Raw genomic sequence first — 25,724 nt, forward strand, 5'->3', positions numbered from 1 at the left:
ACTTATCTTACAAGGTAAGATTGAAGGAAGGAGAATATATTTGCTAAAGAATCTATGAGAATTATATGGACTCTGGACTCAGTACCCCCAACATTTTTTTGACTTGTTGAGAACATCAATCCCTGATGAGAGTCGAGATCAGATGAGGATATGATACAGCAGAAAGAAAACCATGACTGAGAACCTTCTTATACTAAAAACACAATGAACATTAACGCATGTCTAATCATACAGTTACTAAATTTTCCATGTTCTTTCCAAATAATTTCATTTATAGCAATTCTAATTCTACAGTAGTGCTACAAATCAGTTAAATACTCTGTAAGAATAAATTAAAAGATTAACTTGCTCCTCAATAAACACAATAGTTACTAATAAGCACAGCACATAATACCTGAGTTGGATTAGTTCACCGAGTTCGGCCGGCAAGCTACGCAACTTATTACTGGACAAGTCGAGGATTCTCAGGTTAATCAATTTGGCGATGTCTGGCGGGATTCGAGTAAGGCTATTGTCATTCAGGTACAATGATGTGAGGTGAGTGAGTTGCCACAGGTTTGGACTTAAATTGCGGATAGTCCCTGGAACAGAACAGCACAATCCCCTTATTTCTCAGCACACACACACACAGAATGAAAGTTCATCATAAAGAACAATCATAAACATAATATTTAAACTTTAGGCAACAGTGTTATGAGAAATAATAATAATAATAATAATAATAATAATAATAATAATAATAATAATAATAATAATAATAATAATGTTACGTGCCAGCCCCGTGGGAGCTCCGTTCGGTACTTCCAGGAAGGGGCTGGTGACTCAAGATGACCTGGAATCTCCCAGCCGGCCTGTGGGGTGGGGCTGGCCTTTCCGCATATTGTTCTTGGCGCCCGGCATAGCTGTAAGTTCCTTGGAGATTCAATGGGATTGTTCTGCCTGTAGTGACATCGTGAAATTTCTGGATAAAATCACGCGAGCTATAAAAAGGGAGGCTAGCCGCGGAGAGTCAGTTAGCGTTGGACTCTGTGTGAGACTCGGTGTGTTGGGGTTCGGTGGCTGGGCTGAGAGCGACAGAGGTGTTGGCTGTCGCCAGTGTCCCACCGAGGTCTGAACCATGAGCTGTTGTGGTGTCGGAGAGACACTGGAGGTGATAGGACGGTAGACTGTACTGTGTGTTCGTGTAATTCTGTGGACCGAGAATCGCTGTGAGCCAGCGAGGAAACGCGCTATTGTGAGTGTGAAGATAAATGGACCTGTGTTAATGCTCGTTGTTGTGAGTATCGTCCCTGCTGTTCAATACTGGTGAGCTGTTTAGTCGTTCACTGCCTGGGACTATGTGAAGTACATCTGTGAAGCCGAACCAACGAACAGTCGTTGTGTGTTGTATAACCAGCGATACTGTGTTCAAATCCAGCTGTCTACGCACAGCGGCTGTAGGAGGTGACTGGACTTTGCGAAAGTGAAAGTAAGGATTAGCGTCCCAGGTAAACGAATGGGCTGGACCCTTGGTGTGCCATAAGGTAGAGAGATTTGTAAATAGACTGGTAATTAGTGTGGCCATTCATAAACGGTTAGAATTGCCTGTGTATAAATATGTGTGTGTGCATTTATTAGGCCATCCTGAAATAAATTAGAGTAATGAAACAAATGGAGTTTTATTCGCAACAACAACAACAAAAACAATAATAATAATAATAATAATAATAATAATAATAATAATAATAATAATAATAATAATAGCAAGAATACATCTGCTACAGTAATTGGAATACACCGTACAGCCAGTGACTCCATGCAGAGTGTCAAAAATAACCCGACACACTGGGAGACCCAGCAGCTTCCAAAAGTGACAGTGGAGAAAATGCCACTGAAATTCATTCCTCATGTTAGGGGTGGCTACAAAAGGAATCTGTTTCCCAGGTCAGGGATGGCCTATATATTATGCTGGCAGAAGTTCTAACATATCTATGAGATGTAGTGAACTAATACGAAGGCAGATCAAATATAAACGGGAATTTGAATGTACTGCTGCTCTTAGTACTAATTCTGAAGCGGAGCTTTGCCAGGACGTTGGTGGGGGGTGTCTGGAGAAGGGGTTTGTGCACGCGAAAGACGGTGGAGAGCTGGGCTGCTTCAGTACACCATGCGTAAGCAAGAGGCGCACAGGTCTGCTGCACAATGCATCATTATAAAATTTCTTGCAAAAGTGTGCACCAAACATTCCGAAATTTTGACGCGGCTCCGCACACAGTTTGGGGAAGAAACACATTCACAGACTCGTGTATGAATGGGCTAAAAAATTTGTGACAGGAAGAGAAGCTGTGGACAATGAACCTCATGAATGGAGACCGCGGACAAGCATCACTGCAGACTATACTGTATTGTTGCCATTCATGACATTATTGGTGAAGATCGGCGAATAAAAATTTAGCAAATTGTTTTAGCCGTAAGAATAAGTTACTGAAGTGTTCAAACCATCATATCCGAGATGAACACCATTTCAGAAAATTGTCTGCCAGCTGGGTTCCTCGTCTCCTCAACCAGGAACAAAATACATTACAACAGGAAGTTTGTCAGAGACTCCTGCGTCTCTACGAGGAGGAAGCAGAGGATTTCTTGCATTGTATTGTGACTTGTGACTTTTTTTGCAAATTGCTTTACGTCGCACCGACACAGATACGTCTTATGGCGATGATGGGACAGGAAAGGGCTGGGAGTGGGAAGGAAGCATCAATGGCCTTAATTAAGGTACAGCCCCAGAATTTGCTTAGTGTGAAAATGGGAAACCACGGGAAACCATCTTCAGGGCTGCCGACAGTGGGGTTCAAATCCACTATCTCCCGAATACTGGATACTGGCCGCACTTAAGCTACTGCAGCTATTGAGCTCAGTGTGATGAAACTTGGGTGCACCATTACACCCAAAGTCAAAGCAAGCAAGCATGGAGTGGCAGCGAAGAGAGAAAGCAGGTCCGGTCAAGGTCAAAACACGCCCATCTGCTGGAAAGGTGCTTGCAACTGTTTTCTGGGACTCTATGGGCGTTTTGCTGGTAGATTTTCTTCAGAACAAAGAACAATTAATGCAGCCTATTACTGTTGCCTTTTGGATGAAGTAAAAGCTGCGTATCACAATGAGCGACACCGGCAGCCGATCCGAAATGTCATTGTTCTCCACACAAGGCAAGGCTGCATACTGCTGCTTTAACGCGAAAAAAACTGGAGGAAATTCACTGGACATCTCTGGAACACCCTCCGTACAGTTCAGATTTATCGCCCTGCGACTACCATTTGTTTGGACCATTCAAACAAGACCTAGGATGACAGTGGTTCAATGATGATAGCAGTGTAGAAGAATTTGTGCGCAACAGGCTCCGCACACGTCCCTCTTCTGCCTATCAGGACGGCATAAAAAACTTACCAATCCCATGGAGAAAATGTGTATCGAAGGCACGACACTATGTAGAAAAGTGATGTCCATATGTGTTTTTTTGGTTCATGAAATACATTTTAAAAAGTAATTCCCGTTTATATTTCATCCGCCCTCGGCCTAAATATGGAATATCATAATGGATCAGGGCAAAGGCTATGACAACCCCAAAAATGACATATAATATATGGAATCCTGAGAATGCCATGAAAAATGGGCAATAAGTTGGAAAATCTGAAGGCAGGCATGGTAAGCATCTTGGAAGTAGTGAGTGGACTGTATGTGTGACAAGAAGCTGGATATCTACAAGTGAAACAAAATGGACAGGAAATGGAGAAAAAGAGCTACTGGAGTGGGTAAAGAGAAGCAAAAATTGGGGAAGATTTTAGAGTAAATAAAGGTGTACTTAATGTGCTAGAAAATGTAGGATACGTGATACAATAATAAAATTAACAATCAAGATTAGAAGAATAGAGAAAGATTGGATAGGCTACAAGTATATGCCCCACATAGAAAAGTAGGAAAAGAGAATGGAGGATTTCCTGAACGCATTCGAAGAAAATATTATTAGAAATGAGATGGTGGTGGTGGTGGTGAGAGATCTAAATTCACAGGTGGACCAAGAAAAAACAGGGTGGAGATGTTGGTTGGCCCAATTGGGTATGCACAAAGAAACAATGACCATGAGAATTTCTGAGAGAGAAATGATCTGATAATTAGGTATACTTGGTTCAGGAAGAAGAATTCCAACATCATCTGGTGTGGGTGGGGTGGCAGGACAAAGACCATGAGATGCGTTAATGTTTCCAAGTGAAACCTTAGATGGCGATCACAGATTGATTGTACACCAATTCAGGCGAAGAAATTCAGGATAGGAAAATCACCACGGATCAAGGATTTGAGAGAGAGAAGAATTAGTGTGGAAACTGAGAGAGATAGACACAACAGAGAAAATATAAGAGGAAATCAAGAGAACAATCCAAAACGGGGAGTTAAATTGAGTGTAGACTGGTATGAATTTAAGAGAGCAGTTTTAAAGAGTGGAAAGAAATTTGTGGCGGAACTAGTGCTAAGAGGAAGGAGAAAGAAATGCTTTAGTGGAGCAAAACATCTAGAGAGACAGTGAAACAAAAGAAAATAGCACTGAAAAATATGGATAGAGAACAAAAGTGAGGTTAAGAAGATAAGAGTGACAAGGAAGTAAGAAAGTTGTTTCAATGCATAGTGAGAGAAGAGAAACTTGGGAGAACTTCACCAGAGAATTGGAAAAAGATGTGACAGCAGATAGAAGGAAACTTGACAGGGGTAAAATCAATAATAGGTCATATTTATTTTTCTATCTCAAATATTGTCAACAAGTCTATGAAGTGCAGAGAGAAATTCAACCAATGACATTTTTTCGCTTTCAACCTTGATTTCATAGCATTATTCTACCATTCCATTTAAATCCCCATTTACGACTGTCGTCTTGGTTTCCTCTTGAAACTTTCCTTTGTGTCTATCTGTTTCAGTTTCCATACTAATTCTTCTCTCTCTGAAATCCTTGATAACTTTCCTATTCTGAGAGAGAGTGTAAAAATAAAAATTATGACAGGTGAGGTGTAATTCTTTTCTCTCTGAAATCCTTGATAACTTTATTACCCTGAGAGAGAGAGTGTGTAAAAATAAAAATTAAGACAGGTGATGTGTAGGCTAAGGGAGAAAGAGAAGACGTGGAAACATTATTTTTTTGCTATTGGCTTTACGTCGCACCGACACAGATAAGTCTTATGGCGACGATGGGATAGGAAAGGCCTAGGAGTTGAAAGGAAGCGGCCATGGCCTTAATTAAGGTACAGCCCTACCATTTGCCTGGTGTGAAAATGGGAAACCACGGAAAACCATCTTCAGTGCTGCCGACAGTGGGATTCGAACCCACTATCTCCCAGATGCAAGCTCACAGCCATGCGCCTCTAACCGCACGGCCAACTTGCCTGGTAAAACAGTATTTTGAAATGATTCTAAATGTCAAGTGGAAAAATACCTGAGGAATGAGGAAGAGGAGAGAGAGTGCCAATATTTAAGAAAAGTTACAGAAAGATATCTGATAACTATTGAGAAGTCACTCACTGTAATATGTAAGTGGATTATGGAAGATAGACTGACAAAGGTAGTAAAACAACAACTGCAAGAAGAACAGCATGGTTTCTGCAGGGCAAATCAACAGCAGATTTGACATTTGCTACGAGACAAGAAAAAATTGGGAGTATAATAAGGATGTAGCAATGACTTTTATTGTCATCCGGAAGACATATGATAGTCTACTCTGGGAAAACGCATGCAGAGCATTGAGAAATAAAGGAGCTGCAGAGAAAAAGGTACACCTGATCCAAGCATTGTACAGGAAATGTAAATGCAGAGTAAAGACAAAGATTGGAAAGATAGATCGGTTTGAAGTGAAGACAGGATTGAGACAGGGACGTGTGTTGTCCCCTCTCTTGTTTGTCACTGTAATGGACAAAGTGTAGAAGGTAGTTAAAAGAAAGATGTGGCCAGAAAATACTAGAGGTTGGTTATTTGCTGCTGATGATATTGTGATATTGAGTGAGAATGAACTTACATACATCTTCATTATATACGTCGTGCCCTTCTGTGTTCAGCCTACAAGCCTCTGTGAATTTATTAACCGCTACCAAAATCCTCTGTTTGTAACTAGTTCTGTTGCCTCGTTTAGATCTCTATCTCTTATCTTTAAATCATTACAAAACCGAGTCTAACCATCGTTGTCTTGGTCTCCCTCTACTTCTCTTACCCCCCATAACAAAGTCCATTGTAGGCCTAGGAAACTTATTCTCCTCCATTTGCCTCACATGACACCACCACCAAGGTTGGTTTATATGTACAGATTCATCCATTGAGTTAATTCCTAACTTGGCCTTTATATCATCATTCTGAGTACCCTCCTGCCATTGTTCCCACCTGGTTGTACCAGCAACCATTCTCACTACTTTCATGTCTGTTATTTCTAACTTAAGAATAAGATATCCAGAGTCCACCCAGTTTTCACTCCCATAAAGCAAAGTTGATCTGAAAACAGACCAGTGTAAAGATAGTTTGTCCAGGAGGTGAATGCAACCGTGTTGCGAATTGATTGCAACTGCAAACTCACAGCATTAGCTTTGTTGCACCGTGATTCAATCACACTTACAATACTACCATCCTAAATACTTGAAATTATCTACATGTCCCAGGTTTGTATTCCCATCCTGACACTCAGTTCTCATGGATTTCTTACCTACTTACATCAATTTAGTCTTGGAAAGGCCAATTTTCGTAGCATACTCACTGCACCTATTTTAAAATTCCACGATACTAGACTGCAGGCTTTCGGCACAATCTGCCATTAACACCAAGTCGTCTGCAGAGGCCAAACTGCTTACTACATTTTCACCTAACTAAATCCCTCCGTGCCACTTAATACCTTTCAGTAGATGATCCCCGTAAACTATGAACAACAAAGATTACAGCCTTGTCTAACCCCTGTAAGTACACTGAACCAAGAACTGATCCTATCATCAATTCTCACTGCAGTACAATTGTCAACACAAATGCCTCCCGAAACGACAGTACTCTGTCATATGCGATCTCTAGACCTACTAAACATAAACATGAACTTTTTACTGATCTATCCGTGTACTTCTGTCTAATTTCCTCATCCTGAAGTTTTTTACCCTTATTCCTCCCATCGCACTTTTCAATTACCTGGCAAATACCGAAAATCTGATCCTCACAGCCCCTCTGTGGTCTGAAACCACATTGGTTTTCATCCAACTACTGTACTCTCAACAACTGAGTGCACCCTCCCTTCCAAGATGCCAGTGAACACTTTGCCTGGTATACTGATGAATGAAATACCTCGATAGCTGTTGCAATCCTTCCCATCCCCTTGCTTATAGATAGGTGCAATTACTGCTTTCGTCCAATCAGAAGGTATCTTACTAACATTCCATGCTAATATTATTCAATGGAGCTATTTCATCCCTGTCTTCCCACTATATTACACCATCTATTCCTGCTCTTTTATGACAATGGAGTTTATTTACCATCCTTTCAACTTCCTCAAGCATAATTTCATCAACATAAATGTCTTCATTTCCATGAGCTGGGTTGTTCGCGTCACCAGGTTACCAGGTCATCAGGAAGATTTCCTTTTGCGGTGAGATTTTCAAAATATTCCCTCCACCTGACCAGTGATTTCCTGGGATCTATTATGAGTTCACCTAATTTATCTAAAACAACATTAACTTCTGTTTTTCCCTCCCTCCCTTTCTTTCTTTCTTTATTACTATCCAGCCAAAAATGAGACAGGCTTCAGTGAAAGCTGTATAACAATATTTGTTGGCAGCTGTACAAGGATACAAATACCATAAATAAATATATTTTATCTCCTCACCTGTTATCTCCAATTCCGGCCAATGAGATTTCTTTCCAGCAGCTGCATCCTCACTGGACATGATTGTGTGTGACCGACGAGAGGTGGTATTCTCATACTTATCCTTATGATTGCGTGACATGCTAAAACCTGCAACAATATTACCAGTCAGTGAGTAATTTGCCAATCTTCTGTGCTTTGTAAGCACATATACCTTATGAACAGTTTTTTCTGGATCTACAGGCAAACAACATTCCACCGTATTCATATCATAATTTGACCGAGAGATGACAAAACCACAGAGTTACAAGTTTCAAATCTATAATAACAATAACAACATGGACATAGAATGCACATGCCCAACCAACTATGTTGAGTAGGTGGTCCAGAATCGTGATTGTATCGCGACTGACCTATCTAAGGCATTTGATAGGGTGGGTCATGGGAGACTACTGGCAAAAATGAGTGCAATTGGACTAGACAAAAGAGTGACTGACTAGGTGGCTATATTTCTAGAAAATAGAACCCAGAGAATTTGAGTAGGTGAATTTTTATCTGACCCTGTAATAATTAAGATGGGAATTCCCCAAGGCAGTATTATTGGACCTTTATGTTTTCTTATATATATATATATAAATGATATGAATAAAGAAGTGGAATCAGAGATAAGGCTTTTCGCAGATGATGGTATTTTGTACAGAGTAATAAATAATTTACAAGATTGTGAGCAACTGCAAAATGATCTCGATAATGTTGCGAGATGGACAGTAAGCAATGGTATGATGATAAACAGGGTTAAAAGGCAAGTTGTGGGTTTCACAAATAGGAAAAGTCATCTGTTTTAATTACTGTATTGATGGGGTGAAAGTTCCTTTGGGAGATCATTGTAAGTACCTAGGTGTTAATATAAGGAAAGATCTTCATTGGGGTAATCGCATAAATATGATTGCAAATAAGAGGAACATCTCTCTCCACATGGTTATGAGAGTATTTTTTAGGGGTTGTAGTACCAGTAAGGATTTAAAGGAGAGGGCATAAGTCTCTGGTAAGACCCCAACTAGAGCATGGTTCCAGTGTATGGGACCCTCGCCAGGATTACTTGATTCAAGAAGTGGAAAAAATCCAAAGGAAAGGAGCTCGATTTGTTCCGGGTGATTTCCGAAAAAAGAAAGAAAAAAAAAAGAAAAAAGAGAGTAGCATTACAAAAATGTTGCAAAGTTTGGGCTGGGAAGACTTGGCAGAAAGGAGACGAGCTGCTTGACTAAGTGGTATGTTAAGTTATAAGTAGGTTCCCACCTTCCAATACTTATCAATTTCTATCTAATAGTTTTATTAATTACATTATATAAACCAGCTTAATCTCTAGGACACGTTTCGTTCCGATTATGGAACATCTTCAGCTAAAAGATTTGACAAAATGGCAAGACAATTAAAAGACATGTGATAGTTATGATGATACAATAGATAAAAGATTTGACAAAATGGCACGAAAATTAAAACATATATGATAGTTATGATAAAATAAAATATTCATTCATGTTGGTTAAAATTTCAAGACCTGTCATTGTTAATTTGCTTATAACTAATTTGTACTTAATTATGATTCTAAAAACTAAACGGTAAAATACTTGAACATAGGCATGTGTAAACACAATGGACAGTTTAACAATTTAAAATGAAGTAGAAACAAGAAAGCAAGCAGTCACCGTGATGTAACAAGCACCACGAGGCATTCTAATAACAGTCAAAGGGGTAAGTGACGCACACCAATACAATCACTGTGAAAGCACAATAACACACAACATTACCACGTAATTTCCTTCGTTACAGATGCACCATCACTTAAAGATTGTGAAAAAGGATAATATATCGACATTTCAAGACTTCCCTTTTGACCAAGCTCTCATAATAACGAAATGCTTCCAATGTAAATTCTGCTCGTCAAATCACGACCAGTTCAAGGAAACTACCAACAAGTTGCATTTTACCATTTACAATTAATAAATTACAGAAGCATGACTCAAACCAACACATGATGCAGAATATTTCCAACCTCTTTGACACGCATATTAAGACTTTAAGCTTTAAATACTATTGAGTTTTAACAGGATTTATGACTCAAATTTTAATGTATACAATATAATAAGTCAACGATCAATTGTTTTTTACAAAAAAGGAACTTGGGAATTTTAGCCAAATCTTGTTACTGTGAGGATATTACTGTGTTTTGGACGTCAGTGTTATTAGAAGCAATGTCTATCCTAATTTTAGCACTGTCATTTTAAATTGTTTAACTGTCCATTGTGTTCACAAATGCCTATGTTCACGTATTTTACCACTTAGTTTTTAGAATCATAATTAGGTACAAATTAGTTATAAGCAAATTAACAATGACAGGTCTTAACCTTGACATAAGTTACAAAGGCTGAGGATGCTCAGAAACCGAGCGAAACATGTCCCTTTTAATGTAGTGTTGTAGTAAAATGAATTTCTAATAACACAAAATCAATTGTATTGAATAGGTGGAATAGATAAATTCAAAATTCAAAATTCAAATATGTATGCAAATTATAAGTGGTATGTTCCGAGCTGACAGTGGAAAGATGGCGTGGAATAACATCATTAGACAACTAAGTTTGAGTGATGTCTTGAAAAATAGGAAAGATCACAATATGAAGATAAAGCTGGAATTCAAGAGGACAAAATGGGGCAAATATTTATTTATAGGAAGGGGAGTTAAGGATTGGAATAACTTGCCAAAGGAGATGTTCAATAAATTTTCAATTTCTTTGCAATCATTTGAGAAAATGCTAGGAAAACAATAAATAAGGAATCTGCCACCTGGTTGACTGCCTTAAATGCAAATCAGTAGTGAATGATTGAAAATGAGAATAAATTAACAAAATTAATTATTATTTATACTGCGGTATTGTAGTATGACAAAATTTATTCTCTGTATTTCTTTTCTATTTGTTCTGTGTTGCACCAGCACAGACAGGTCTTATGGGAACGATGGGATAAGAAAGGTCTAAACCTTAATTATGGTACAGTCCCAACATTTGCCTGACATGAAAATGGGAAACCATGGAAAAACCATCTTCAGGGCTGCCCACAGAGTGTTCAAATCTACTACCTCTCGAATGCAAATACAAACTAACAGTTACATGACCCAAACCATGTAGCCAACTCACTTGGTGGTCCATAATATTTAGACAGGGTTCTCCAATGTAAACAATTGATAATATACTGTGATAAATGATAGATCTCCTATTTGCTCCTCTATCTAAAATGACAAAAAAATATATTTAAAAAAAAAGAGATTTAATTACTGTATTCCTTGCTATATTCATTTTGGTTGGCAGTGTATAACTAAAAATTAGGCAGTGTATAGCTAAAAATTATGAATGTTAAATATAATGTGAGGGAAGGCTAGCAAAGCCTTTCCTACAGCCTCTCAAATCCAAATGCATCCTTACCCCATCTTACTTCTGCTGATCTGGTCACAGTTACAGAAGTATACTGTAATCACAGCAATGCTGGGTCACAGGTTAAAGACAGCTAATCTACCAATGAACTATAGCCAAGACATTAGTACATTAAACCAACACACTATACAAGAAATTTTGTATTACCTCTACAAATTAAAAAAAACATCCACAGGAAGACCCTTAAAGTGGGAGTAAAAGAAAGCAAATCTGTACGTAATCTTGCTTCTCAAAAGCAAAACATAGCCAAAGGACAGGATGCATATCAGTTGGAGTTGTGCTGTACTGTCAGGAAGGAAGCGTTGTCATACTGTTGGGGGGGTGGGTATGGTGAAAAGGCCAATATCAAGTATAACAGTCACTTTTTATCAGGTGGGACCATCAACAAGTGAAGTTGCCAGGCATGTAAGAGTAAGACAAAATAATGAAGTTCAGAAAAAGAATTGTAGCATGAATACAGATAGTGTCAAGGACTGGCCGTCCATGCATCATGGCAGTGGTGACTTTTGTTTCAAGAGAAAGTATAACTGGGTAACCATTCTCTACTAAAAAGAGGAAAAAGAAAGCAGTACAATCCTTCAAAAAATGAAGGTATCCGAAGTTTGAGAGCCCGGATGGCTCCTTTTAGTTGCCTCTTACGACAGGCAGGGGATACCATGGATGTATTCTACCGACTCCACCCACAGGGAGACTTGCATGAATTATCCATGGGGTACATTTGCAACTGATGACTGCTATCTACAACTTTGGGTTCAGAAGAATCTCAAGGCTAATAGAACCATGCTAATAATGATCTCTTAAGACATCTTAGTGGCACAGAATACTGTGCATCTGCTGAAAATTTAAGAAACAGCTTGCATGGTGTCAATCTTTACTTCTGGAAGCCAATAGCGAGACCCAAATCTTACAATGTAATGCTGTGGGGAAAGTTATAACTGGGCACAACATACAGGATACTGTTCAGCATTGGTTCATGGTATTATTTATGAGTGTTGCATATGGCTCATTTCTGACAACCGTTACCATGTGTTTGAAGAGAAACAGAGAATATTGAGAATATTACTGTACTGTATTTTAGAAAGTTTAACGACAAGATGGAGTCTGAGACAGGATTTTTGGGTGGCATTAAATATTTTCACCATATGCCTCCACTCAGAACAATCTCAAGACTCCTCAAAACCAGCATCCTCCAACCCACTGCCAGCATTTTGAACAATTCATTTTCATGCAGAAAAATTCATTGAATAGAAATCATTCTCTTCTTTTAACTGCTGATATTGCTTAAACAGTGGCATCTTTGCTCACTAGATATGAATCCTACTGAACATTCTTGAGACTCGTTATGGACATCATGACAGACCATTCGTTCTGCAGGATCTGTGCAGAATAGCCACTACAGAGCAGAATAAATTAGATCAGCAATGGCTTAACAGACAGGTGGATGATTTGCCATGAAGAGTATGGGCATGCATTACTGTAAGGGGATGAGTTGCCAGATATTGAAGGTGGTGAGGATGCATGAGTAATGCAAACTGAGAGACCAATGCAGTTTTCTTGAACATACATTCCATTAGCTGATGAACAAATGATGTTGGAGATACAGTGAAACCTGCCAATACGGCCAGCTTCACTTAGCGGTCACTTCAATAAATTCTTCTCTGGAACCAGTTAATTTTCCCCACAAAGTTTACATTAATATCGCCACCTTTCTGACACCATGTCACTGGCCAGATACATTTCACAAACTGAATTGAATGAAACAGCAGCCATAATCACTCCAAATACTTTGCTCATCCCTGAGACAGATACACAATAACAAAATCAACATTTTTTCACATATGGCCATCCAAACAGTTGCAGTTTCTTTTTCCTGGGGTACAATACACACTGTCCTTCTTCCTCCTCTCTTTTCCATTGCCTACCAGTATATGAAATTCTAAATTAAGCGCAACAACAAACGGGATGGCATGATTGAACAAGCAATATGCAAACTTATTTGGGAATGTTTTTGGTTGGAATAATAGGTGCAGTGCAATTATGCTTATTGGCAGTTTGGTGATTGAGTTCAGTTTTAGTAAATTCAGTCAGTGAATGTGTAAAATAGGCCTATAATGTACGATAAGTCAAGAATGGTTTTAACATTGAAGGCAAGGAGAAAAGTGATTCTCGAAAGCGAGAAAGGAATTTCTGTAAGTAAACTTGCCAAAATTGCCAAATGTGCCAGAAAGTAAGAGAATAACGCAACACACAGCCGGTGTTACGTATTAGATTAACAGTATAGTACGATGAGAATACAGTCTTGCATCTTAATAAATATTCATTTATTTATTTATAAGAAGAGGAATTACAGAATGGAATAATTTATAAAGGGAAATAATCTATAAATTTCCAAGTTCTTTGAAATAATTTAAGAAAAGACTAGGTAAAAAACTGATAGGAAATCTGCCACCTAGTCGACAGTCCTAAATGCAGATCAGTGACAACGCACTGATTTGATGTTTAGATCTTTTGAAACGTGCTGCTAGGAAGAGATGTGGAAATATCTCTAAATTACAATCCAAAAATTCAAGATTTTACCAGAGGACCTGTGCTGCTCTGCAGCATTCATTATAAATAGGTCAGATAACTTGTCTTGATATGCCTATCATAGTCATATTGGTTTGCCAGCCCATTTCAATGGTTGCATGAACATTTAATAAGAAGCAAGTTATGCTATGCCACAGTTTGTAGTCAGAATTCATCCATTCTCACATCATCATGCCATCTGGTAAAAATCTATCCATATATCCTGCAGTTCTTGATGTAAAGCTTGGTATTGTGTCATAGAAAGCAATGGTATTTTTAATCGCACAGATAGTAATCAAACATGGTCGCATGCAATGACATTACTAAGGATGAAAATCACATATATCAGAATATTAATAGAACTGTCAGTCGCTTACCAACCTGCTAAGTACAGATTGTATTGCGGGTTAGGGTAAGCCTTCACCTGCAATTGTTGGGGTGATCATTTAATGATTTGGTTTTATGATTACAGGTACTCAAAGCTGGCTGAACTTATTGGAGACTTATCAATGTCTCATATAATTCACTGGCAGGTAATTCCAAAGGGAATAAAACAAAAATGAAGTAAATCGGTTCAACAGAATGGATGGACATCTTTGCCAAAGCTGTATTTAGAACTCTTTTAAAATATAGATTGTAAATCAAGTTAATTAAGATAAAGTAATTCTACAGTATATTTAAACGCGTGCTCTAAACAGGATGGTCAGATACAATGTGAACCGGGTATAGGAGCATTATAGGGTTGTTCATACTGATGAATAACTGGAAAAGAAATTTATATCTTGCACTGTTGTCATTTTATCAACTGTGGAAACTGGCCAATCAGATTGCTTTGCGGGTAAATTCAGATGGGCTTTGCAAAGTGGTGGTGTTAAATCTGCACGTGGCTTAAGACCACCTTGAGAGTAAAGGCTAGGAAAACAGCAGGTAGGGAATCTGCCACCTGGGTGACTGCCCTAAATGCACATCAGTATTGATTGATTGAGAGAATCACTTTTAAAAAAAATTTCGCCAGGCAAAGGATTTGAACATCGGCCTCTGATTTGACAGGATTGCACCATAGCAAGTACGCTACAGTGAACCAGATGAAACCCAGGACGTGCTTATGTTTGATCCTGATTTTTTGCGTGTGTGTTTTGCTACTGAATTAATGTCGCACTTACACATCAAAGGTTTTCGGCGACTGAAGAACAGGAAAGGGCTAGGATTACGAAGGTAGCGGCTGTGGCCTTTGCGCTTGCCTGGTGTGAAAATGGGACACCATGGCAAACCATCTTCAGGGCCGCTGACGGTGAAATTCGAACCTACCATCTCTCGAATGCAAGCTTATAGCTGCACGACCCTAACCGCACAGCCAACTCGCTTGCTGATGCTGATTTCTCGGCACCAGTCATTTACGGAAACGGCTTTCATACACTGGACTTCAGACTCACACTGCAATGCAAACCTTCTTTGACTGGTGCACTCAAGCCAGTCATAAGCCATTACAGATTTAGCAAAACCGCCTCGCAAAGCCCATTTGAATTTGCCTGCAAAGTGGTCTGATTGGCTAACTTCAGCAACTGATAACGTGATAATGGCACAAGATGTCCAATTCCTTTTCTTCAAATATTTATCAGTAAGTCCAATCCTCTAACATGCATATACCCAGTTCATGTTGTTTCCAACAAGCCTGTATATGAAGTACATGCTGCTTTTAATATAAAGCAGGTAACTGTAGGTAATCATGTGATGAAATGAACTTCTTTCCCGATTCTAGAAGTTCATAATGTTAATTCATCAGCCACCTGTATTAATGGCCATATTTCAGAAGAATGACTGGGATTGGTTTAGGCACGTTTCACTGTATTTTACATTTGCATGTCTCTTGCTCACTCCTTCTTTGTTGAATGTTTTGTTAAATGTCTAGGGTAGCAAATCTGCTTCTTATCTAGAAGTCCCAGGTCTAATTTCCAGCAGGTTAGGCATTTTTGTCACGCTCTGAGGTCTGGTTTGAAGTCTACTGACATGCTATTTGATGGTGAGGTAGCAGCCCTGGTCTAGAAAGCCAAGAATAACAGCCAAGTGGATTCGTTACAATGACCACAAGTCACTTTGTAATCTGCAAGCCTTCCGGCTGAGAAGCAGTTGCTTGATCAGCCAAGGCCCATCAGGGCTGTAGTGATATAGAATTTGTTTATGAACCGTTCCGTGTATGGGTGATGTAAGAACATATTTTTTTGCAACATGTAAAATACCTTAAATTTTCACAAAATAAATTCGAGCACATACTCATAGTATTGTAATTGTGACATGACTTTTTAAAAAATTAGAAGAGAATGCAAAAAAAGAAAAAAACAGCTGAAAGTAAGGGTGTGGAAAGAGGACATTTTGAATGTTGCTACAAAATGAATTGGGCATAGCTGTCAATCAGACCTTATACCAGTACTTACAATGAAAGGTGTTCACAATACTGTAATATCTGAAACAAAAAGAAGTTCAAAAGAGTGATATAAATTTAAATAAATTTCTTCAAAATTAAATTTAAATAAATTTAAATTTGATGTTTAAATTTAAATAAATTTAAATCTGATGCCTGAGGGCATGGCCGATGTCTCCCGATATTGTTCTCTTCGTCTGGTTCCCCTGTGCATTTTCTGGAACGGGTAACAAGAAATTTCCCTCTCCAGCCATACCGCAAAATATTCCGGTACTCATTCCCCGAGCTATAAAAAGGAGGCTAGCCGTGAAAAGTCAGTCCATGTTGGAGTTCAGTAGTTGGACCAGGGCAGCAACAGTGTTGGCTGTTGCCAACGTATCATCAGGGTCAGAGTATCTGAGCAGAGTACGGTGTGTGTACTGCCTTGGGAGTATTGACCAGAGTGCTGTATGTGTACAGATGTGGAGTGAGCAACTAGAGCTTAATGGCAGTAGTGCTGGTTGTCGTCTGCGCCCTGCTGGAGTCAGAATATCGTCGAGTACTGAGCAGAGTACTTGCCGTGTACTGCCATGGACTACTGTCTGTGAACTACTATGGAATATGGACTTCCTTAGAGTTTGCGTGCAAAACAATTGAGGTAAGAGTAATTGGAACAGTGTTAATTGTCACTGTTGTGATAAGTAATGCTCCGATGGTTAGCACTGTTGGGCTGCTGCTGTTTAGTTGACAGTGTTAAGTAGCTCACTGTATTCAACTGTGTGAATTATTGGACTGTCTCTGGAGTCGAACCAAAGAACAGTCGTCACGTGTTGTGGTGGCTAGAAGCCTTGTGTTCGAGTCTGTTCCTGAAAGGCTGTTGTGTGTAAATTGACCGAACTTGCAGGAGCAAAAGTGAAAGGCCTGTCAATCAGGATCACCATCTCTCAGGTAATGCCAGCGAGCCAGACCGCCCGCTGTGTGAGGAGATTAGAGACTTTTTAAACAGATGGCAATTAGTGTGTTCATTTATGGTTGAATACAATTGTATGTGTGTGCATTTACTGGGGCATTCTGAAATAAATTAGAGCAATAAAACAGACAGTGTTTTATTCGTAATAAAAGTGGTGTCAGAAGATGGAATGGACCCTGTGTGTGTGATAAATACATCACTGTATTGAGAATGAAAGTGGGTTGGATACTGCAGGTTTCCACCACCATTGGCAGCATTCTGGAACATCTGTGTATAGTAGTTACACACACATTTAAATATTTAGGTTTTCTCTTGTGGTAATTACTGCATGCCTGCTTAGATCAGAAGCAATGCAAAAATGGAGGTTCAATTAAATGTGCTCTGTGAGATGACAAAGGAAATGAAAGACCAGACGACAATGGAAGAAGCCCAGAGGATGATGACGACGATGATGGAGAAGTTGGAAGAAGGCTATAGGACAATGAAAGAAAGCCAGAAGAGGATAGTACAAAGCCAGGAAAGGATGATTACAGAGATGGTCAGAAAAATATACAAGATGGCAGGAAGAAGATGGAAGACAGCCAGAAGACAGCAGAGTGTGGTCAGAAGATGTTGGAAGATGGCTGGAATGAGAGGGAAATGAAGATGGAAACTCAGACGAAGGTGGAAGATAGAAAGATTGAGGTGGGTCTCCTTCCCACTTCCCCTAGCTTACCGGTCTGCAGTGCACGAGGCTATGAGATCTATACCAGCGAGGACGCCGTTTGAAAGAGAGCTGTGTCTTCCAGTGGATTTAGTGTTTGGTTGACCTGAGGACCATCCTGCCCCAACCGACCAGTACTCGCCGGATCTGACAAGGAGACCGGAGGTGTTCGAACACAGAGAGCAACCAACTGAAGGCACAGTACAACCAACAAGCAGACACCACCGGAAATCATGAGAATGACCTAGGGTGGCTATATAACCCACTGCTTCAGAGGCAGTGGAAAGGCCCTTAACCATGTCCTGATGGAAATAAATGATGTCAGCTAGAGAATATTCCACAGTGGCATATGCTGAGGACTACCAAGGCTATCGGTGAAGCCCAAACCTCAAATGAGAACAATGGAAATCTAAAGCACATTACAATGTAAGCATCTGACACATTGTTCCATTTACAAAACTTCAAAGCAATGAGAAGAAATCAATGGGTATTTTGTATTTAGATGACAGGTAAGACAAACATGGTACATAAATAGCTCGTATTTCTAAGTCTGATTCAAATCTCTTTCAAGGCAAACGGTGGGATTTAAAACCATTGCTTTACTGTCCTTTTGGCTGATAGCTATGATGTCAGCCCTTCAATTAGAGTCATCAATAGAGATGCAATGAAGCTCCTTGTGCACCTCCCATCCATGCTGTCTCAAGCTTGAGCAATCAGTGTTCTTACTCAGTGGTGGCGATTGTTGTGCAGTAGCTGAGTGCTCCAGCAGAATTCCAAGGGTTTCTGTCTCACAGCAGCAATTTTGGTGGCAATGGTTGTGCTGAACCACCTACTGGGAACCAATATGGCTGCAGTGAGGTCGGATGACATTTTCACTGCGTTTATGTACTATATATGCAGAAGAGGACAGAGGTAATTTCTGAATGATCCAAGAGTCTGCTTTTGGGCAGTCTAAATATAAAACTACTTCCTCTCCTTTACATGGTAATTGGCACCACGACTTAAAAAGGATCAATTTCTCATGCGTAGGTGACACCAAGTTATTTAAGGACAGGTTTTTTTTTCATCATTTTGTACCAGAGATAAAGGAAAACTTTCAGAAATATGGAATACCAGAAGGCAGCAGAGCGCTTTTGTTGTTAGGACAATTGAACTCTTCATCCCCCTGCTTCTGGCAATATCTTTGCAGTTTACCTATCACCAGATGTCACTTCTTTGATTCAGCTGACAGATCAAGATGTGACTGAAATTTCAAATGTTTTCATACAGGATCTTTTGTGCAAGGACTTTTGGACTCTGACTGTGATGTAACAGGCTTCCAAAATCAGTTTAATGTCAAAGATGCAATTTTTGCAATTGCCTTAATGTGGAATCTGGTGACAGAACTGACTCTATAGTAGTGCTGGTGCACACTCTGCCTAATGGTGAAGATGCAGACCAAGATACAAACAATACCAGTGATGGTCAAAATAGTTTTGGTAGAAGCTGTGCCAAACAACACTTCTACAGATGTACCCATTAAGGAAACTACAAACTGAATTGAAATCAACAAAAGTGTGCCAGTACTCAAAGAACTGAGTGACGAAAAGATCATACAAAGTGTTGTGAACCCACAAGAAGCCCAGGTTCAGGAGTGGAACTGGATGAAGAAGGAGCCATGGCAGATGAAGCTGAAGTATTTCTGATGCATTAAATAAGTTACATTTATAAAATGTGACAAATCTAACAAAACCTACAACTCTGAAGAATGCATAAAATTGTTTCAAGAACAGATCCAAATCTTGGAACCAACATGACATCAGGGACATTCTTGAACAGTAACAGTCATGTATACAGGGTGGTCGGAAACAACATAAACCAGATATATGAATGTTAGAGTGCTGGCCATGCTGATAAATAAAAAAAAAATAATAAAAAAAAAAAAAAAAAAAAAAAAAAATCCATATCTCATGCCCTTGTCATTTTATCACCTGCTGAAGTTGGCCAGTCAGAGGGTGAGTTCAAACGGGCTTTGCGAGGCGGTGTTGCTAAATCTGCACATGGCTTAAGACCGGCTTGAGAACACCAATCGAAGAAAAAATTTGCCAGGGGAGATATTTGAACACGGACCTCCGAACTTAACAGGATCGTGCCATAGCCAGTACGATACGGAGTCAATGTCTTAAACCCGCAGTGTGTTTATGTCTGATGTTGATTTCTTGGCATCGGCAGCTGCTAGGTGATCGGTCATTAAAGGAAATCTGGCATGCGTACAGTGAACTTGAACTCACAATGCAATGCAAGCTTAGTCAGCGTCGACATCGCCATGCAATGGATCGAAATTTATTGCTGCACGGTATGATATGGTGAGGAAATCTTTCACTGTAAATTCTCCGTGCCTTTGCTCTGTTTTGGTGAGTAGCACCATAAGCTAAATGCATATCAGTGAACTCTGCAGATGAGAACACTGTGGGGATCAGTCGGTGTCAACACAGCGTACTTGCTACGGTGCAATCCTGTCAACTTAGAGGTCCGGTTTCAAATCCCAGCCCTGGGGATTTTTTTCTTTGATTGGTATTCTGAAGCTGGTCTTAAGCCACATGCAGATTTATAAATACCACCTCACAAATACCATTTGAATTCGCCTGCAACGTGATCAGAGCGGTTAACTTCAGCAGCTGATAAAATGACAACGGCACGAGGTATGGAATTATTTCTTTCAAATCATTTATCAACAGGACTAACACTTTAACGCTTGTATACCCAGTTCACGTTGCAGCTTGTTTTATACCGAGTGGTCCATCACCCCTTGTGATCCAGTTTTATGCATCCCTTCACATTTACTACAATTCTGAAAGACATCAGTCCCTCTCCCTAAACTGGGATAATATAACAAGATGCGTGTTTACCGGCTAGAAGACAGCAGGAATCGTGAGCGCCACTATTAATTTATTATGGATACCTTGAACGAACCCATAAAACGAGTACAGATACACAGAACACGCATTTTAAAACAGGAGGTGGATGCACAGACCAGGAGCACGCTACTGTATAGGCTGAGAAGTGGGCGCCATAGGTCAAGTGTCGCAGTAGTTCACAAGGCAAGCGGGCAGGAAGATATGTGATAGAGGACAGTGCCCAAGATAAGAGGTTTGAATCCCACAAAATAATTTTTCTGATACCTTCCAAGGAGCTCCTGATGTAAGTGCAGATGGTACGGGTGAAACCGGTGGGTACGCAATATCAGCGTAAACGACGCTCGCGGCTGATGTTCGCCTCCTAGGTGCTAGGTGATCGGTCATTAAAGGAAATCTGGCATGCGTACAGTGAACGTGTGCTAGTATGACGGTTACGCCGGATAGGGTCAAACATGACCTCCTCATTGCCAGCAAACGTCACGGTGTGATCTTGAACAGGCCGTGTCCTTCTTAGGCGTCTTTCCGCACTCCGAAATGTCATGCCAGTCGGTTGTCGTCTATCCGGATAGCGTTCTTGGTACAGGCGTCATGCCTGGTATGCAATTTGTCTAGCTTTTCCACAGATAAGTAACATATTCACATAGACATGGTATAGGTTTTCAGGCTCATGCCGTGTCAAGAAAATAAGGCGAAATTCTTCAAGTTTCGCAGAGAACTGTGCTCTGCGTCATCAAAAGAAAATCTTGACTGTCCACGAGAAAAGCTTCTTAAACAATGAGCTTTTGAATTTAGACATCATGTTTGTGGGTTACTGTAGTCACGTCCTAGTTCGTGAACCATGGGCAACGGCTGAGTGGCCTAGTAAGTGGTCCTGAGAGTCGGGATACCAGTTGCTATGGAATGGGAGTGGGCATCTCGGACATATTCTGAGTCGTGGCCCTCCTTGTGCTCAGGCGGCTAGGACTACACAATTCACCGGTGGTCCATAACCCGTTAGAGGAGAGATCCTCACTTGGACTATGTGCAAGTAGGGCAGCATCCTGCTTCATGAATTTACCGAGCTCAGAACAATTTAAGCAAGCCTCGGACCTATGGGAGTAATGGAGTCCCACTCCCATTTGACAGGCGAGGGACTCCTTGGAAACAACTTGGCGAACGAAATGGAATTCGATGGGGGGCTATCAATATTAATGGGGCTTATGGAAGAAAGAAGGTAGAACTTGCTGAGTCAGCAAAGAGGATGCATCCGGATGTGCTAGGAGTAAGTGATATTCGGGTAAGGGGAGATAAGGAGGAAGAGATAGGAGATTATAAAGTGTACTTGACGGGTGTTAGAAAGGGAAGGGCAGAGTCTGGGGTAGGGCTGTTTATCAGGAATACCATTGCATGCAACATAGTTTCTGTTAGGCACGTAAGTGAGCGAATGATGTGGGTAGATTTGTCAGTGGGAGGAATTAGGACAAGAATTGTGTCCGTGTATTCACCATGTGAGGGTGCAGATGAGGATGAAGTTGACAAGTTTTATGAAGCATTGAGTGACATCGTGGTCAGTGTGAACAGCAAGGATAGAATAGTGCTAATGGGCGATTTCAATGCGAGAGTTGGGAATAGAACTGAAGGATACGAAAGGGTGATTGGTAAATGTGGGGAAGATATGGAAGCTAATGGGAATGGGAAGCGTTTGCTGGACTTCTGTGCTAGTATGGGTTTAGCTGTTACGAATACATTCTTCAAGCATAAGGCTATTCACCGCTACACATGGGAGGCTAGGGGTACCATAATAGACTATATCTTAACAGACTTTGAATTCAGGAAATCTTTTAGGAATGTAGGAGTTTTTCGGGGATTTTTCGATGATACAGACCACTATCTGATCTGTAGTGAACTAAGTATCTCTAGGCCTAGGGTAGAGAAAGTGAAATCTGTCTGCAAACGAATAAGGGTAGAAAATCTCCAGGACGAGGAAATTAGACAGAGGTACATGGATATGATTAGTGAGAAGTTTCGAACAGTAGACAGTAAGCAGGTTCAGGATATAGAAAGTGAATGGGTGGCATACAGGGATGCTGTAGTAGAAACAGCAAGGGAATGCCTAGGAACAACTGTGTGTAAAGATGGGAAAAGGCGAACATCTTGGTGGAATGATGAAGTGAGAGCAGCCTGTAAACGTAAAAAGAAGGCTTATCAGAAATGGCTCCAAACAAGGGCCGAGGCAGACAGGGATTTGTACGTAGATGAAAGAAACAGAGCGAAACAAATAGGTGTTGAATCCAAAAAGAAGGCGTGGGAAGATTTTGGTAATAACCTGGAAAGGCTGGGTCAAGCAGCAGGGAAACCTTTCTGGACAGTAATAAAGAATCTTAGGAAGGGAGGGAAAAAGGAAATGAACAGTGTTTTGAGTAATTCAGGTGAACTCATAACAGATCCCAGGGAATCACTGGAGATGTGGAGGGAATATTTTGAACATCTTCTCAATGTAAAAGGAAATCATCATGGTGGTGTTGCAAACAGTCAAGCTCATGGGGAGGAGGAAAATGATGTTGGTGAAATTATGCTTGAGGAAGTGGAAAGGATAGTAAATAAACTCCATTGTCATAAGGCAGCAGGAATAGATGAAATTAGACCTGAAATGGTGAAGTATAGTGGGAAGGCAGGGATGAAATGGCTTCATAGAGTAGTCAAATTAGCGTGGAGTGTTGGTAAGGTACCTTCAGATTGGACAAAAGCAGTAATTGCACCTATCTATAAGCGAGGGAACAGGAAGGATTGCAACAACTATCGAGGTATCTCATTGATTAGTATACCAGGCAAAGTATTCACAGGCATCTTGGAAGGGAGGGTGCGATCAGTCGTTGAGAGGAAGTTGGATGAAAACCAGTGTGGTTTCAGACCACAGAGAGGCTGTCAGGATCAGATTTTCAGTATGCGCCAGGTAATTGAAAAATGCTACGAGAGGAATAGGCAGTTGTGTTTATGTTTCGTAGATCTAGAGAAAGCATATGACAGGGTACCGAGGGAAAAGATGTTCGCTATACTGGGGAACTATGGAATTAAAGGTAGATTATTAAAATCAATCAAAGGCATTTATGTTGACAATTGGGCTTCAGTGAGAATTGATGGTAGAATGAGTTCTTGGTTCAGGGTACTTACAGGGGTTAGACAAGGCTGTAATCTTTCACCTTTGCTGTTTGTAGTTTACATGGATCATATGCTGAAAGGTATAAAATGGCAGGGAGGGATTCAGTTAGGTGGAAATGTAGTAAGCAGCCTGGCCTATGCTGACGACTTGGTCTTAATGGCAGACTGTGCCGAAAGCCTGCAGTCTAACATCTTGGAACTTGAAAATAGGTGCAATGAGTATGGTATGAAAATTAGCCTCTCGAAGACTAAATTGATGTCAGTAGGTAAGAAATTCAACAGAATTGAATGTCAGATTGGTGATACAAAGCTAGAACAGGTCGATAATTTCAAGTATTTAGGTTGTGTGTTTTCCCAGGATGGTAATATAGTAAGTGAGATTGAATCAAGGTGTAGTAAAGCTAATGCAGTGAGCTCGCAGTTGCGATCAGCAGTATTCTGTAAGAAGGAAGTCAGCTCCCAGACGAAACTATCTTTACATCGGTCTGTTTTCAGACCAACTTTGCTTTATGGGAGCGAAAGCTGGGTGGACTCAGGATATCTTACTCATAAGTTAGAAGTAACAGACATGAAAGTAGCAAGAATGATTGCTGGTACAAACAGGTGGGAACAATGGCAGGAGGGAACTCGGAATGAGGAGATAAAGGCTAATTTAGGAATGAACTCGATGGATGAAGCTGTACGCATAAACCGGCTTCGGTGGTGGGGTCATGTGAGGCGAATGGAGGAGGATAGGTTACCTAGGAGAATAATGGACTCTGTTATGGAGGGTAAGAGAAGTAGAGGGAGACCAAGACGACGATGGTTAGACTCTGTTTCTAACGATTTAAAGATAAGAGGTACGGTATATAACTAAATGAAGCCACAACACTAGTTGCAAATCGAGGATTGTGGCGACGTTTAGTAAATTCTCAGAGGCTTGCAGACTGAACGTTGAAAGGCATAACAGTCTATAATGATAATGTATGTATGTATGTATGTATGTAATAGAAGTGGAAATGGTACGTTCGTTTGTCACCAGATGGTTCCCTGGATGCGGTAAAGCGCTAGCGCTCGAAGCGGAAGGCGATGGAACCATCAGAATCAGTCTAAGAGGGTCACAATAACATGTGTACATAACATCTGACAATGACAGGTGTATGACATTGACGCAAGCCTGGAATGAAACATCTGGCGATGAGGAACGTACAAATTTGGAAAACACCAAGACGAAATAACAATAGTGAAGGGACAGGGAAGGGAACTACTTACGTAAATCCTTAATGGCTGGCAACCAGGTACCGGTATTACTTAACTGATAGCCAGTGTTCCTGTGACATTGTTTAAGAAGCCTTTATCATGCACAGTCGAGATTTTCTTCTGATGACAAGGAGCGCAGTTCTCTGCGAAATGTAAAGAATTTCACCTTATTTTCCTGACATGGCATAAGCCCAAAAGCCTATATCATGTTTATAAGTACGGGCTGTGAAAGCATCAATGGCAACATATCCACATACTTGTCGCTGGAATACATTTGTTAAAAGTGATTATTTTCATACTGACCGTATTGAAATTCAATTATTAAAAGTTAAACAGTTAGGTGGTTTCAATAAATTAACTGTTTAACTTTTAATAATGCTGGAATACATCTCGAGGCAGTGAATAAACTTTGCATTGTGAATTGCATCGAAGGAGGGGAGTTCGCGCAGCTACACACTTACCTGCCATCGCATTTTATTGCTCCAATGG

At 40.3% G+C, this 25,724-nt stretch overlaps 1 protein-coding gene across 1 annotated transcript in view; it reads right to left on the reverse strand.

Moving 5' to 3' along the window:
* The window catches only part of LOC136874858 (CCR4-NOT transcription complex subunit 6-like), a 215,512-nt gene that overhangs the window by 186,634 nt on the left and 3,154 nt on the right, over positions 1-25,724 (reverse strand). Inside the window, exons 2-3 of the mRNA XM_067148544.2 lie at positions 7,862-7,990; positions 395-581 (exon numbers count right to left, since the gene is read on the reverse strand). Coding sequence (XP_067004645.1) covers positions 395-581; positions 7,862-7,990 — 316 coding nt within the window. The remainder of the gene's footprint in view (positions 1-394; positions 582-7,861; positions 7,991-25,724) is intronic.

The sequence above is a fragment of the Anabrus simplex genome, chromosome 1, assembly GCF_040414725.1.
Source record: "Anabrus simplex isolate iqAnaSimp1 chromosome 1, ASM4041472v1, whole genome shotgun sequence".
Lineage (NCBI taxonomy): Eukaryota > Metazoa > Arthropoda > Insecta > Orthoptera > Tettigoniidae > Anabrus > Anabrus simplex.